This window comes from Corythoichthys intestinalis, chromosome 6, assembly GCF_030265065.1.
Source record: "Corythoichthys intestinalis isolate RoL2023-P3 chromosome 6, ASM3026506v1, whole genome shotgun sequence".
Lineage (NCBI taxonomy): Eukaryota > Metazoa > Chordata > Actinopteri > Syngnathiformes > Syngnathidae > Corythoichthys > Corythoichthys intestinalis.
The window spans coordinates 18,205,649-18,222,898 of record NC_080400.1 but is presented as its reverse complement, the minus strand read 5'-3'; the positions used below and the strand labels follow the sequence as shown (position 1 = coordinate 18,222,898).

At 40.2% G+C, this 17,250-nt stretch overlaps 1 protein-coding gene across 1 annotated transcript in view; it reads right to left on the bottom strand.

Moving 5' to 3' along the window:
- Positions 1 to 17,250, bottom strand: part of LOC130917721 (uncharacterized) — a 60,348-nt gene that overhangs the window by 9,941 nt on the left and 33,157 nt on the right. Inside the window, exon 3 of the mRNA XM_057839378.1 lies at positions 65 to 202. Coding sequence (XP_057695361.1) covers positions 65 to 202 — 138 coding nt within the window. The remainder of the gene's footprint in view (positions 1 to 64; positions 203 to 17,250) is intronic.

The following is a 17,250-nucleotide window of genomic DNA, read 5'->3' as shown; positions in this document are numbered from 1 at the left end:
AATGTCACTCATTACTACCCACCTCTGCTAATAAATTGAGAAAAAAACATTTTTTTGGACTGACCCCAAACATCTGAGGAACTTTGACGTTTCAACCCGATGTTGATGATGTCACACTGGTTGACAGGGGACCACGTAGGAGTTAGGGTTTCCATGGAAACTGATACAGGGGCAGAGTCAAGGATAACCTTTGAGAGTCCCCCTAAAAATACATAAAACACACAAAAAATTAATCCCATAAACTTCATAATTGTATAGACGGGACAATTCGGCCAACCACTGCGCAACGCCTTCAAGCAGGGGGCCAGGCATCCCACAATCCAATTCAGTTATTCGACACATGCAGTATTCAACGCTCATTTAGGATAAAAGTACGAAAGCTGTACTGCATACAAACAGCAAGGATTGTCTCAGGAGTGATTTGTTCGAGGTAATTATTATATTTTTCGTACCATGCATGCATTTTGAAACGTTGTGAAAAAAATCAATGGGAGAAATTAGCTGCTACGGCATTGGCATCATAGTTCGCTATATTTACGTAAAATGAATGGTCACTGCATGTTTTTTTTTTTGCTTTTAACCAAGAATCAAGACTGTTTTACGCCCATATCTATAAAGAATTCGTGGATTTAAGCATTTATTCACAAGAATTTTCACCAGAAAAGCTCTTTCGCTAACAGACTAGCATTGTACTTCGACGCATTTACGTAAAATAAATGCTTACTGCGTGATGCTTTTATTTTTGCTTTTAACCAAGAATTGAGACTGTTGTACATCCATATCTATAAAGAATTCGGGGATTTAAGCATTTATTCACAAGAATTTTCACCAGAAAAGCTCTGTTTACGTCAGGCGGCCGCTAGCCTCATTCGCTAACAGACTAGCATTGTACTTCGACATATTTACGTAAAATAAATCCTTACTGCACGTTTTTTTTTTTTTTTTTTTTTTGCTTTTAACCAAGAATCGAGACTGTTTTACATCCACATCGATGAGGAATTCAGGGATTTAAGCATTTATTCACAAGAATTTTGACCGGAAAAGCTCTGTTTACATCAGGCGGCCGCTAGCTACATTCACTAACAGACAAGCATTGTACTTCAACATATTTAAGTAAAACAAATGATTACTGCACGTTTTTTTGTTTTTAACCAAGAATCGAGACTGTTTTATGTCCATATCTATAAAGAATTCAGGGATTTCAGCATTTATTCACAAGAATTTTCAATGAAAAAAGCTCTGTTTACGTCAGGTGGCCGCTAGCCTTATTCGCTAACAGGCTAGCATTGTACTTCGACATATTTACGTAAAATAAATCCTTACTGCACTTTTTTTTTTGTTTTGGTTTTAACCAAGAATCGAGACTGTTTTAAATCCACATCGATAATGAATTCAGGGATTTAAGCATTTATTCACAAGTATTTTCAACGAAAAAAGCTGTTTTTGATTCCACTCGTTCACCTTTGATGGCCTTGCCAACAATGCAGGCCCCCTATTTATCAATACATAATGAAGTTTATGTTAATAGATAAAAAAATTAATGAAATGCATACCATAAGAAATAGTTCAAAATGAAATGAATTACAATAAAAACAGATTTTTTTATTTTAACTATAATAACAAAAATAATGAAACACTTAAAAATACAAATGAACAGTTCACTGTAAAAATACAGTTTTAAACTGAATAAGTTAACTCACCGTCTGCTATTGATTGCGATAGAAGTCCAATCCATTTTGACTAGGCAGGGACGAATGCACCTGCCCCCCCCAAGTAATTTTACATTCAATTGCTGTTAAATGTTTAAAAAAAATACTGAACAAAATCCTTTTTTCCCCCTAAAACAATAGAACACAATGTATTTCAACTAGAGATGTGGACCCCAGGAAGATCCTGGGGATCCTTAAATAAAGAAATAAAGAAATAAATGTCCCGATCGATCGGGATCACGTCATTTTCAAAGTATCAGAATCGGCATAAAAATATCGGACATGCCTTTTTTAAATATATATATATATATTTTTAAATTAAATCGTTTTCTAATTGTATTCAACGTTACAGACATAATATGTTACACTCATCCAGAGTCTTTAGTTTAGGCTTAAGGTAGGGTTATCAAATTTATCCCGATATGGCGGTAATTAATTTTTAAAAAAATGTTTCACGTCAAAATATTTAATGCAATCAATGCATGCGCTGCACAACCCACTCGCGTATCGTCGCTTTAAATCTGTAGTGACGCCGTTTTACCTATATAGAGCGCTAAATGGCAGCTTAAAATGAGTAGAGTGAAGTTTGGCAGCCTTTGGAGCCTGTTTTTAATTGGCTTAAGCCTTACAATCCCTCTCCCTACATTTAGAAATATCTTGGGAAGCAATGTGGGGAAGCAAGGTGGTATTTGATCTTTCTCTTGACACCCTATGTTATTACCAACGCAGAGAAGATATATCAATTGGTAGCACTACACATAGTCATGGTTGCACTTCTCATCATGCATTTGGGCATGGCTACAGTATCATTTACTGAAAGCTCAACAAATACACTAGATGGCAATATTTAGTCACAATGTATACAAAGTCACATTTATCCTTTAAGAATTACAAGTCTTTTATCCGTGGATCCCTCTCACAGAAAGAATGTTAATAATGTAAATGCCATCTTGAGGATTTATTGTCATAATAAACAAATACAGTACTTATGTACTGTATGTTAAATGTATATATTCGTCCGAGTTTTATTCATTTTTTTCTTTTAATGCATTGCCAAAATGTATATGATCGAGAAAAATTATCGGGAATGATTAGAATTGAATCGGGAGCAAAAAAAAAAGCAATCGCATCGGGAAATATCGGGATCGGCAGATACTCAAACTAAAACGATGGTGATCGGATCGGGAGCAAAAAAACATGACCGGAAAAACCCTAATTTTAACAGATGTTGCTTATTTTTTTGTGATTGAAAAGAACGAAAACTTTAAGACATTCGCATACTTTCTTTACGAATAAAAGCACTTTACAATATGTATACATTTTTTAATTTTACCACTATTATGTTGTAGATTTCACTGAATTATCCAATTGTTTGTTCTAGTTTTTCTACGTCTGAAGTACAGTATTTTTTCAAAGCTATAAAAAGAATTTGGTTCGTTTAACACAATTTTAACACAATTTTACTATGAAATAAACTGTTATAATGATTCCTTGTGTTTACAAAATATTACAGCTAATTTCACTTGCAGTTTTGGATTCCCACTTTATGTGTTTTTCTGTCATGGATTTACAGTATTTTTCTGTCATATTTACAACTTTATTTGTATTTACCTTTTTTTTTTAACAGTGTATTATAATTTAAAACAAAAAAAATAGAAATGTCACGTGCACAATCACTCACCGCACTCTTCTGCCACGTGCTCGCTTGGCCACAAAAAACAAGAACAACAAATTAAAAGTAAATTGAAAGAAAAATCTTCTAAAGTTCCAAAGGTTTAAATGCAAAGAGAAGGGATGACGAGGAAACGTGCTGCTGCTAGTGAAGATCGTCTGTTCCCAACAAGACAACTCACACGCAAGCACATAGGACGGCACATCCACAGCTCGACCAATCACATTCATTCGTGTTGCGATATAATTCTCGATGCTGCTAGGAAAACACCTGAAATGAAGAAATCAAGTGCCTTTTCCAATTATTTTTTTCCATTTTGGGGATTATTGTGAATTCCTACTGTTGTTTTACTGTCATTTTTACGAGCTATTGGACTCATCTCGACAGTGCTGTGATTTAGATGTTTTAAATCAAGGATGCAGAATGGCCACTAGATGTCAGTAAATTAGCAAAACAGGACTGTAAGATCGCCACACAAGTATGGAAGCCCATTTCCGCCCCTAAAAAAAATCAAAATCTCAAAACAAGAAGCCTATTTCCGCTAGTAGACAAGTTTTATTTTATTTTATTTTTTTACTTGCTGGTGCCCGTTTCCGCCATTGAAAAAAAGCGTTTACCACCTGCAAACAAACAAAGAACTTAACGTAACACTTGCATTTATGTACAGGGGGGCAAATAAGTATTTAGTCAACCACTAATTGTGCATGTTCTCCCACTTGAAAATATTAGAGAGGCCTGTAATTGTCAACATGGGTAATCCTCAACCATGAGAGACAGAATGTGGAGAAAAAAAAACAAAAAATCACATTGTTTGATTTTAAAAGAATTTATTTGCAAATCATGGTGGAAAATAATTATTTGGTCAATACCAAAAGTTCATCTCAATACTTTGTTATGTACCCTTTGTTGGCAATAACGGAGGCCAAACGTTTTCTGTAACTCTTCACTAGCTTTTCACACACTGTTGCTGGTATTTTGGCCCATTCCTCCATGCAGATCTCCTCTAGAGCAGTGATGTTTTGGGGCTATCGTTGGGCAACACGGACTTTCGACTCCCTCCACAGATTTTCTATGGGGTTGAGATCTGGAGACTGGCTAGGCCACTCCAGGACCTTGAAATGCTTCTTATGAAGCCACTCCTTTGTTGCCCTGGCTGTGTGTTTGGGATCATTGTCATGCTGAAAGACCCAGCCACGTCTCATCTTCAATGCCCTTTCTGATGGAAGGAGATTTTCACTCAAAATCTCTCAATACATGGCCCCATTCATTCTTTCCTTTACACGGATCAGTCGTCCTGGTGCCTTTGCAGAAAAACAGCCCCAAAGCATGATGTTTCCACCCCCATGCTTCACAGTGGGTATGGTGTTCTTCGGATGCAATTCAGTATTCTTTCTCTTCCAAACACGAGAACCTGTGTTTCTCCCCAAAAGTTCTATTTTGGTTTTATCTGACCATAACACATTCTCCCAGTCCTCTTCTGGATCATCCAAATGCTCTCTAGCAAACCGCAGACGGGCCTGGACGTGTACTATTTATTTCGGGTTGTAAAATCTTGCAGCAGTAGCGGAGTTTGGAAATGTAATCCACTTTTTAAATCTATTTTTGCACTACTCTAATTTCTCCAGAAGTAATGCAATCGCACTTACTTTGTACTCGGCTGCAAAAGTAGTGTGCCTTCCCCGCAAATGTCTTTCCACTTTACTCCTTTTGTGATTTGACAACTTCTCGCTAAAGAGCAAACGTTCAGAAAATTCTTCCGCATTGGCAATGAATGCAATTGATTCTGCCCAAGAAACGTTGAATCCTCTGTTCTCCTCAGTTTTTTTCTCTTTTCCTCTTTGGAATCCATGAGCCGCTGGTTTGTTTGCCCTCCTAATATAAACGTGCGTCGCAGGCTATTACGCAAATCTTCATTGACAAAAATGTTGAAATGTAATGATTATTGTACAGATTTTTACAGCTTTGGAAAACGTTAAGATTGTGTGATGTTTGTCCTCCTAAAGAAACCATGTTAAAAAAAAAACAAAAAAAACATCTTTATATATATATATATATATATATATATATACTGTATATATATACATACATACATACAGTGGGGAGAACAAGTATTTGATACACTGCCGATTTTGCTGGTTTTCCCACTTGCAAAGCATGTAGAGGTCTGTAATTTGTATCATAAGTTCTCTTCAACTGTGAGGGACGGAATCTAATACAAAAAAACTGAAAATCACGTTGTATGATTTTTAAATTACAAATTTGCATTTAATTGCATGAAATAAGTATTTGATACATCACAAAAATAGAACTTAATATTTGGTACAGAAACCTTTGTTTGCTATTACAGATACCAAACGTTTCCTGTGGTCCTTGACAAGGTTTGCACACACTGCAGCAGGGATTTTGGCCCACTCCTCCATGCAGATCTTCTCCAGAGCCGTCAGGTTTCGGGGCTGCTGCCGGGCAACACGGACTTTCAGCTCCCTCCATAGATTTTCTATCGGGTTCAGATCTGGTGACTGGCTAGGCCACTCCAGGACATTAAGATGCTTCTTACGGAGCCACTCTTTAGTTGCCTTGGCTGTGTGCTTTGGGTCGTTGTCATGCTGGAAGACCCAGCCACGACCCATCTTCAGGGCTCTTACTGAAGGAAGGAGGTTGTCAGCCAAAGTCTGGCGATACATAGCCCCATCCATCCTCCCCTCAATACGGTGCAGTCGTCCAGTACCCTTGGCAGAGAAGCAGCCCCAAAAAATGATGTTTCCTCCTCCATGTTTCACGGTTGGGATGGTGTTCTTGGGGTTGTACTCATCCTTCTTTTTCCTCCAAACACGACGAACCGAGTTTAGACCAAAAAGTTCAATTTTGGTCTCATCCGACCACATGACCTTCTCCCATTGCTCCTCTGGATCATCCAGATGGTCAGTGGCAAACTTCAGACGTGTCTGGACATGCACTGGCTTCAGCAGCGGGACTTTGCGTGTGCTGTAGGATTTTAATCCATGAGGGCGTAATGTGTTTCCGATGGTTTTCTTCTAGACTGTGGTTCCAGCTCTCTTCAGGTCATTGACCAGGTCCTGCCGTGTAGTTCTGGGCTGATCCCTCACCTTCCCCATGATCAGTGATGCCCCACGAGGTGAAATCTTGTTTGGAGCCCCAGAACGAGGCAGAATGACCGTCAACTTGAACTTCTTCCATTTTCTAATAATCGCTTCAACAGTTGTTACCTTCTCACCAAGATGCTTGCTTATTTTCCTGTAGCCCATCCCAGCCTTGTGCAGGTCTATCATTTTATCCCTGATGTCCTTACACAGCTCTTTGGTCTTGGCCATTGTGGAGAGGTTGGAGTTTGTTTGAGCATGTGAACAGGTGTCTTTTATACAGGTAACAAGTTCAAACAGGTGCAGTTACTTCCGGTAATGAGTGGAGAACAGGAGGGGTTCTTAAAAAAGAACTGAGAGCTGAAATATTTACTAGTTGGTAATGTATCAAATACTTATTTCATGCAGTTAAATACCAATTTATTATTTAAAAATTATACAATGTGATTTTCTTGATTTTTGTATTAGATTCCGTCCCTCACAGTTGAAGAGAACTTATGATACAAATTACAGACCTCTACATGGCTTGCAAGTGGGGAAACAAGCAAAAGCGGCAGTGTATCAAACACTTGTTCTCCCCACTGTGTGTATATATATATATATATATATATATATATATATATATATAAAAGCAAAAAGTATGGAATCACCAGTCTCGGACGAGAACTCACTCAGACTCAGATAAAAAGCTTGTAAAAATAATGAATTAGTTCAAAAGTGCAGCTCCTTGGCATTCAGAAACACTAAAAGAAATGAATAAAAACATTGTGGTGGTCAGTAAATTTTACTTTTATTGAGCAAGTGCAGGGAAATAAATATAGAATCACTCCATTCTGAAGAAAAAAAAATATGGAATCACTCCATTTTGAGTAGAAAATACAGACACACCCAGTCAATTTCCTTTCCTTAATTGGGCCCCTGCCTCAGATTAGATCTGCTCGTTAGTCAGCAGTTTATACAGTGCAGTTATCACACCCTGGAGGGCTGCTGGACCAAATGGATTCACAAGAATCATGGCTACATCAAGAGAAATCTCTTGAGACCAAGGAGAGGATTATCAAATTTCTTGAACAAAGTAACGCTACACGTATGGTTGCCAAAGATGTGGGCTGTTCACAGTTAGCTGTATCAAAAATCAGGACCAATTACAAACAGCATGGCAAGGTTGTTAAAGTTAAGCGTACTGGTAGAACAGTGTAGGCCGGGGGGTTGGAACCCATGTTTTGAGAGCCGCATGTGGCTCTTTAGCGCTGCTCTAGTGGCTCCCTGGAACATTTAAAAAATGTTTGAAAATGGAAAAAAGATGTTAAAAATGTTTTTATATGCCGCCTATGCGGACATTTTTCCAGATAACCGTACATTAATCAGAATAGAGGAAATTAATCCCAATTTAGATGTTTTTTGCCCTTAAATGCTTAACCCATTGATGCACTTTAGAGAGAAAATTAGGGAGAAGAAGATGAAAGAGACAACCAAAAAAAGCAATGTATCACTCTTGTGGTGAAGGACAGTGTAGGCCGGGGGTTGGCAACCGTGTTTTGAGAGCCGCATGTGGCTCTTTAGCGCTGCCCTAGTGGCTCCCTGGAACATTTAAAAAATGGAAAAAAGATGTTTTTCTTTTTTTTTTCTGTTTGAACATGGTTTCTTTAGGACAGGGGTCCCCAAACTATGGCCTGCGGGCCGGATACGGCCCGCCTCCACATTTGGTCAGGCCCCCTGAAACAAAAAAAAATTTTGAAAAAAAAAAAATATATATATTTTTTTTTCCCCTATAGAGTTATTTCCTGGCTTTTTCTGTGAAGAACCCCGAGAGGGTTATTTGGTTATTATCTATTTAATTGATAGTGTTATTATTATTATATTATATTATATTATATTATTATTTTATTTACTTTTGTTCCGTGAAGAATCCAGAAACGGTTATTTGATTGCGGCTTTCTGAAAAACAATAAATCTTTACATTTTGGCACTCCTGCAATCGTCACACCTTTTCTGTTACAAACTGACCCCAGCACCTCATCAGAGAAGGGAAAAGTTATGTGGCCCTCACAGTAAAAAATTTGGGGACCCTTGCTTTAGGAGGACAAACATTACACAAACAATCTAAACGTTTTCCAATGCTGTAAAAATGTGCACAATAATTATTATTATTATTTGCGTCATAGCCTGCGACGCACGTTTCTATCAGCAGGGAAAAAAAAAAAACAGCAGCTCTGTGATGGGACATGGATTCCAAAGAGGAAAAGAGAAGAAAAGCGCAGCCCAGCAAAGGAGCCAACCCCCCCCCCGGGGAACCAGGGTGGTCCCCCGGGCCACCTGTGCACCCATCAACCGGCCTTCAGAGGGGCCGCACCACCAACCCCACCCCCGTCCGCCCACCCGGCCCACGAGCCACAGCCCCCAACCGGCACTGCACGCCACGGGACCCCCAATGGCCCACCAAACCCAGGGTAGGGCAGGGTCCCCCGCCCGAGCAGGCACCATCCAGCCGATACACCGGCGCCCAGGCACCACCCCACGGCGCACAGGGCAGATACCCAGTCAGAGAAGAGAGGGGAAGGCGGAGGCAGGAAGACGCCGAGGAACAAATAACAGTCTTGTGCTAGTTGGAATATGAAAATAATAAAAATGCATTTATTTAGGACATGGCAAAATTACTCCATAATGGTCAAAACTGTCGACTTCACCTTTACTGTCGCACCTCCCGAACGATATTTTATGACACCTAAATCGGACATATGTCATTTCCCTTCCCCGGCTTCGGAGAATGCAAACAAACCAAGAGGCGTGACAGCTAGCCGACATGCTAACCCGAAGCGAGTGATGTTTCAAAGTCTTCGAAGCGGAAAATCACACATACCTAGCCCGGATTATTTGACATGACGACTGGGTTGTCGATCATCATCGTGGATCGGCAAACCGCCCGGCGGAGAGAAATTTACAGCTCGTTCCCCGGAGGAGGGCGGCTACAATTGCTGTGCAGCTAACGTGCAGCTACAGTGCACGAAGAGAGCTTTTTACATGCCTATCAATGATCAAACGTAAGTAGTCCTTTATTTAAAGAAAGTTTGTAGTGTTTACTTTGTAATCGCTGTATTCGTATTTGATATAATACAAAACAAGATGTTTACTCACTTCCTCGTAAGTCCAATGGTCCCACAGTAGTAGGGCTTGTTTTGGCCAATATCCACGGTGAATGGGAACCTTTTGAAACTCCAAAAAGGCGCTCACGCCTCTCCCTCATACAGCAAGATTTTTCTGCAGCCGTTTGGCTGGCGTGATGCGAAAAATAAACGTATTAATTCGCAAAATCAGCTGAATCCTTAGTCCTCATACACAACAGTACGGCTGTATAGTGAAGAGGACGCCTTCGTCCGTACACGTCACAGCGCCCTCCTCCTCAACGCAAGACCGAAGCCGGAAGTCACTCATTTTCATGGCGCGGGATTCAAAAAACTAAATAAATATAGCGATCGCTTCCACACACATCCGAGCGGTCCATAGCGTGTATTATGAAATAAACATGCTTTTTCGTGTCACATGCACTTTAAACTAATATTCTGGCACCTTCATAGTAAGTATGTCAGCATTTTTGTTTGCGTTGTTTTTTTTAGATATAACACGATTATTTAGGGGAGCTTAAGAATATTTGAGGAGGCTGAAGCCCCCTTAAAATGGGCTAAGGACACCACTGAGTGACCATCAGGTGTTTCGTGCACATTATTATGGGATGGCACAATAACCTACAGTTCACCATATGTGCCAATCAAATTCAGTGGTCGTTCTGTGTGTCAGGAGGGCATGTCCCTCGGCAGGTGGGCCACTTTGATGTTAACACGGCAACACATAGTGCCGCTCGTTTCCCAATTAGCTCCCGAGATCGGTGTAGATAGACGGATATTGCCGTCGGGGAGCGAGATTACTCGGCTTTTTACTCAGCGGACGGTTATATGTGGTGAAAATCCCAAATAAGCCACTCGTGAGGCTACAGGTGGTCTACCTGGTGGTCGAACTGAGATTGTGAGCGCAGATGCCAAATCCTGTCCGCCCCGCCTTCCGTTTCACTACCCTGCTGAGATGTTAATGACGGGGGGGGACGGATTTGTTGGGCAATAGCGCGCGACATCGCCACGTGTCAAACTGAGTCAACTTTTACTCATAGAAAACCACCTGCATCGGAAAAAAACGTAATACCACATGTCAATCAATGTTTAGTCCTTTACTTGTACTCTCTTTTGTACTTTTTAAATAAATCAAAATACTTTGCTCTGGAGGTCAGTAACTTCCGTGAATCATTCCCTGTTGATGTTGGCCATTTCCAGGTCACTTCCTGTTGGCTCTGAGTCATTTAAGGCTCACATATCATCAGTGTTGTTAATCTTACTTTAAAAAAGTATGTCATTACAGTTAGAAATTACTAATTCCAAAAAGTAATTGCATTAGTAACTCAGTTACCTGAATGTAAGAGTAATTAGTTACTTGGCAAAGTAACTTTTTTTTTTTCCCATTAAAAAAAACAACAAAAAAACAAAACAAAATAACCATAGATCACACTATGCAAGTTCAAAGGGTTTTTGGGGGCAATTGACCCTAGCCTAATTCTTTACCCTAAACTTAACTAGACACAGTGGTATTGCAGCTCATGCGATAACTAGACAGTAACCTTTGCTATGTTTGGAAGTCATTTAATGTTGTGAATCAACCATTAGGAAACGCAAGGCAAATTTATTTATATAGCACAATTCAACACAAGGCAATTCAAAGTGCTTTACATCACATGAAGATCATAAAAATCACATTTAAATCCACGCAACGTAAAAACCAAGACAAAAGATCGCTGACAAGGATGCACTAAAGGACCCAAATGCTCGATAGTTCAATCCAAACAAAGATTTATTTTCCAGTTCATAAAGTTCAAAAAGGGAAGATAACAAAAATTCACAGCAACGGCTGGATATTAATCGACAAAAATTCACAGCAACGGCTGGATATTAATCAACAAAAATTCACAGCAACGGCTGGACCTCAATCAACTGAGTATAGTTCACTAGAAACAAAAAAGGCATTGGTTCAAAAACATGAATCGTTCTCAAAAAGGGGCTTACACAAGGACGTGGCGTAGGACGTGGCAGGATAGCAGACAAACCGACACTGGGCAAGGTTAGAAGCAGGCTATTAATACAAAGGGTCACAGGTGGACGCAATCCGCCTGATTGGCAAGGGCAGGAAGTAAAGTTAACTGTAGGAGGCACGCCACTACCAAAATAAAAGAACCTGACATGAATCAACACAAAACATTAACAAGACTTCCGAGACGTGACAATCGCATTTAATCACAGAACAAAAATAAATAAACAAAAATAAAAATAAAACCAAAACTACTACTACTAATAATAATTGAAATCAGCAATGGAGATAAGCACAAGAGGAATAGAAAGCAGGTAGATTGAAATATATAGCCAGTTATGGATATGCAGTGCTAAACAAAAGCATTTTTAGCCCTGATTTAAAAGAGCTAACAGTTTGAGCATACTTCAGACGTTCGGGTAACTTGTTCCAGAGGTGAGGAGCATAATAACTAAATGCTGCCTCACCCTGCTTGGTTCTTGTTCTTGGAACATGCATAAGACCGGTTCCAGACGACCTTAGGGGTCTAGATGTCTCATAGGAATCTAACAAGTCAAGCATGTATTTTGGTCCAAGGCCATTAAGTGTTTTGTAGTATTTTATAGTCTATCCTTTGACTCACTGGAAGCCAGTGTAGCGATTTCAAAACCGGTGTAATGTGGTCCAGCTTCCTTGTATTTGTGAGGACTCTGGCTGCAGCATTCTGTACTAGCTGCAGCCATTAAAGTTGTTAAAATTGCTCCCGTTATTGCATTAGTTCCCTTCTGTCTACTTTCGACATGTGAAACTTTTAAAACTGTTTCATTATTTAAAGATAGATTCTAGTCAAGACTTTGCCGATTAAGAGTATTTTAGATAAAAAAGTTTCTTAGGTTCGCTAGGAAGGTTCTCTAAAACAGAGCCTTCCTGAGAAGTCTACTGCTTTAAGATGGCAGCTGTTTACTGGCGCCACTCGTTACCTGTATTAATGGCACCTGTTTCAACTCATTATCGGTATAAAAGACACCTGTCCATAACCTCAGTCAGTCACACTCCAAACTCCACTATGGCCAAGACCCAAGAGCTGTCGAAGGACACCAGAGACAAAATTGTAGACCTTCACCAGGCTGTGAAGACTGAATCTGCAATGGGTAAAACGCTTGGTTTAAAAAATCAACTGTGGTAGCAATTATTAGAAAATGGAAGACATACAAGACCACTAATAATCTCCCTCGATCTGGGGCTCCATGCAAGATCTTACCCCGTGGCGTCAAAATGATAACAAGAAAAGTGAGCAAAAATCCCAGAACCACACGGGGGGACCTAGTGAATGACCTACAGAGAGCTGGGACCACAGTAACAAAGGCTACTATCAGTCACACAATGCGCCGCCAGGGACTCAAATCCTGCACTGCCAGACGCGTCCCCCTGCTGAAGCCAGTACACGTCCAGGCCCGTCTGCGGTTTGCTAGAGAGCATTTGGATGATCCAGAGGAGGACTGGGAGAATGGGTTATGGTCAGGTGAAACCAAAATAGAACTTTTTGGTAGGAACACAGGTTCTTGTGTTTGGAAGAGAGAGAATACTGAATTGCATCCGAAGAACACCATACCCCTGTGAAGCATGGTGGTGGAAACATCATGCTTTGGGGCTGTTTTTAAGCAAAGGGACCAGGATGACTGATCTGTGTAAAGGAAAGAATGAATGGGGCCATGTATCGAGAGATTTTGAGTGAAAATCAGCAAGGGCATTGAAGATGAGATGTGGGTGGGTCTTTCAGCATGACAATGATCCCAAACACACAGCCAGGGCAACAAAGGAGTGGCCTCGTAAAAAGCATTTCAAGGTCCTGGACTGGTCTAGCCAGTCTCCAGATTCCAACCCCATAGAAAATCTGTGGAGGGACTTGAAAGTCCGTGTTGCCCAACGACAGCCCCAAAACATCACTGCTGTAGAGGAGATCTGCATGGAGGAATGGGCCAAAATACCAGCAACAGTGTGTGAAAAGCTAGTGAAGAGTTACAGAAAACGTTTGGCCTCCGTTATTGCCAACAATGGGTACATAACGAAGTATTGAGAGGAACTTTTGGTATTGACCAAATACTTATTTTCCACCATGATTTACAAATAAATTCTTTAAAAATCAAACAATGTGATTTTCTGTTTTTTTTCCACCTTCTGTCTCTAATGGTTGAGGTTTACCCATGTTGACAATTACAGGCCTCTCTAATATTTTCAAGTGGGAGAACTTGACCAATTAGTGGTTGACTAAATACTTATTTGCCTCACTGTATGTGATATCTACTGTAGCATCATGTGGGCGTAGTTTGTAGGCTATCGGCTACAGTCAGGGATTATTGGAGCCACCTAGCATCGCGTTTGCAACGGCGCAACAACTCCCTTGCCTCCTCCCCACTCCAGCTCTGCTCTCTCGTCTCCGTGACTCCGTGTCCCTCAGACTTTTCTCGCGTCATTCAACCAACGTAGTAACACATAGTAGCGCACGCCTGTGCATCCTCAGTAACGGCGTTGCCAAGATGAAAAAAGTAATTAATTAGATTACTCACTACTGAAAAAAATAACGGCGTTAGTGTGCCACAATTCCCTGGTCTCAAACTACGAGACAGGATCGTTACACTAAAGGCCGAGTTATACTTCCGCGTCAGACCTGCGCTGTCAAGGAAGACCCGAGTTACGACCCTGCGCCGTAGCCTGACGTGCTCCTCTCGAATTTTCTAACCTTCGTGTCGCGTATGACGTGCAGAAACGGACCGTGACTGGTCCGCTCAGACTGTTGTTTCCGGTTGAGCGCGAAATCACCGCCATTGTAGAATAGAATCAAACATTATTTTCTACACGCAAAAATGGACCAAGCCGACGCGAGTATCATCGAAGAGCAAGTCTCATCAAGACATTATTGTGATTGCCAAATGGCAAGATCGGCGATTGAAAAAAAAAAAAAATGGAAGAACCACCGAGACGTGTGTGTTCGGAATCAAGTGGCCACACGAAGCGGTGACCCAGTCGGCCAAAAACTGCCAACTTTTATCACTTTATGTCGTATTTTTGGTTGGTGCACTTCATCATTTATTGTGTACATATGTTTGCTGTGAGTCCGTGACTTATTTACATGTCACACTTCAAGTATATGAAGAATAAAGCAGAGATTTGGTGTCAAGAGTTGTTTTGATCTTTAATTTTCAATAACAGACAGTTCACACACTATACATCATCACTGATTGAGAGTGCCTCGGTGCTTTTTATGATAAGGTTAAAATCAAGGCTCCCAACGCAGTTTGGGAAGTTCCATAGACGCCAGAAATCTGCTATGACTTCCCACTGGCTGGTTGTAGGACACGGCAAACAAATCGGGCCGGAGGGCTTTGCAGACCTTGAACGCAGTGCTCGACGCCAGTTTAAAGCTAGCCGCCACAGCTAGCTCTCTCCACCCGAGTCTAAAACTCTCTGTGCGGCATCAAGTCGGCCAGACTGCCTCGAAACCATCTTCTGCGTCGCCTAAAAATTGAATATTTTCTGTGTTTCACATTTTTAACCACTTGGTGGATGAATTTACATTTAACAAATATAAACATAAAAAGCATTGGAGTAGTCCATAACTACATATTAATTGTCATAATAAAAAAGGAACATATAGAAAATTCAACAACAACAAAACACAACTAAAAATTGGAAAATTAAAAAAATAATACAATTCATTAAGAAATCAAATAAAATTGAAAAAATGTTGAGAATTATTTTTAAATAATGTATAAATTATAATTAGTATTAATGAGTATGTGTGTGCCGTTCCCTGTGGAATGAGACAAGAAGCTGGATCGTTTGACTTCTGCACAGGAGGTGACAGCTAGCACACCTTACATGATCTCCCGCCGTCAAAAACAAGCCAAAATGTCTGCCTTACACACACGCTAATTTTGTTCCTTACGTTTAGCCGCTAGCTCGTTGCCGCTAATCCCCGTTAAGATAAACCCCTTTTTGTGGCCACAATGGATCCCTGCTGGGCGAGTCGACGGTTGGGGGTCGGAGCAGCTGCTTTAAAGAGGGAAATTTGAAGGACAGTGTGTTGAAAACAAATAGTTTGTATGTCTGGACCGACTGGCCACCCATCGAGAAACAAATTAAACCATCAAGGAAAACGTATGTTCCATTTCTGAGGTCTTTTGGTGATTCATTCTGACATCTGAATTTTGGCCTGTTTTAATGCCCTTTCTCCCCAGGGATTCTTCTTTTTATTTTTCATCAAAATGACTTTCTGGAATTGGGGGTCCAGTTGTCCTAAGCATTTGTTAAATGTGGCCTGTGACACCGTTGGAGACTCTTTTGTGATTTATGTGCCACTGACGGTGATAGATGTCCAATCCATTTGACCTAAGATGGGCTAAAGCAGGGGTGTCCAAACTTTTTGCAAAGGGGGCCAGATTTGATGTGGTAAAAATGTGGAGGGCCGACCTTGGCTGACATCCTTTACGTAGAACAATATTTTTAAGGAAATGTTAGCAAGCCATTCTGTGTGTCACATTTGCTTTATTTTTTTTTCTAGTGCTGAAATGATGAATCGATTAACTCCAGTATTCGATTAAAGTAAAAAGATTCAAATTAAATTTTGCTGCTTCGAGTATTCGTTTAATTAAAGTGATACACTGCCCTCCAGTCTGCCTCATTTCACATGGCTGAATCCAGCTGCTCCATGTTAAAACCAACGTAAGCATAAGTTTTTGTTTGAGCTAATATTTTTAAAATGCATTCGTAATTTAGTGTATTGGTATATTTAGCTTTTTTTTTTTTGTGGGAATATGTGTCCAAACCATTTGTCAAGAGCATTGTAAAAAAAAAAAAAAAAGCGTTAGTATTTTATAGCATTTAAGCTAGCAGACATTTGCTATGTAAGTTAGCCATTGTTCTTTTGTCAATCCTTATTTTTTATACCGTTTGAGGCTCAGCTCAGGTATTTTGATTTTTCATGTTCCTTATCCGATTACTCGATTATTCGAACTAGTTCATCGATTAATCGACTACTAAAATAATCAATAGCTGCAGCCCTAATTTTTTAAATTAATAATTTCAACAATCTCGCAACTAGCCTTTGTGGGGTTGTCTTTCCACTCTCGGGCTCTTGCGAAATACTGCTGTTATATGTAATGTAATAATGTAATAATGCTACTGTAAAATTAAACTAGCTTCAAGTTGCTTCAATTTCTCACTTCTTCCCTGTAATCTTTTCGTACATGTCAGCGTGTCTTGTTTGGTAATATCGCCTAACATTGAACTATTTAAAAACAGCGCACTGTCTCTTTTCAAATGAGGCAGACACAGCAGTTGCGTATTTTAGTGAAGAAATAGTCCGATTTCCACATATCCCTGAAGCGTCGGCCGTCGCAGTCAACAGTTTTTGTTGATTGTCGCCATTTTAGAAAATTGGGAGTAAAGGGTCACACGGGGTAATGTTGCTTAGAGTACTGCTGCCTTTTAGTGGGTAAATGAGGAGCAGCATTTAGTGTGTAAGCTACTTCACATGCTGGTAGCAGTACTGCTGACCAACATACTACTACTGCACTTATTAAGTCTATGCGGGCCAGATGTTAATGATTATTATGACAGAGGCTGGGGGCCTGATGAAATTTGACCGAGGGCCGCATTTGGC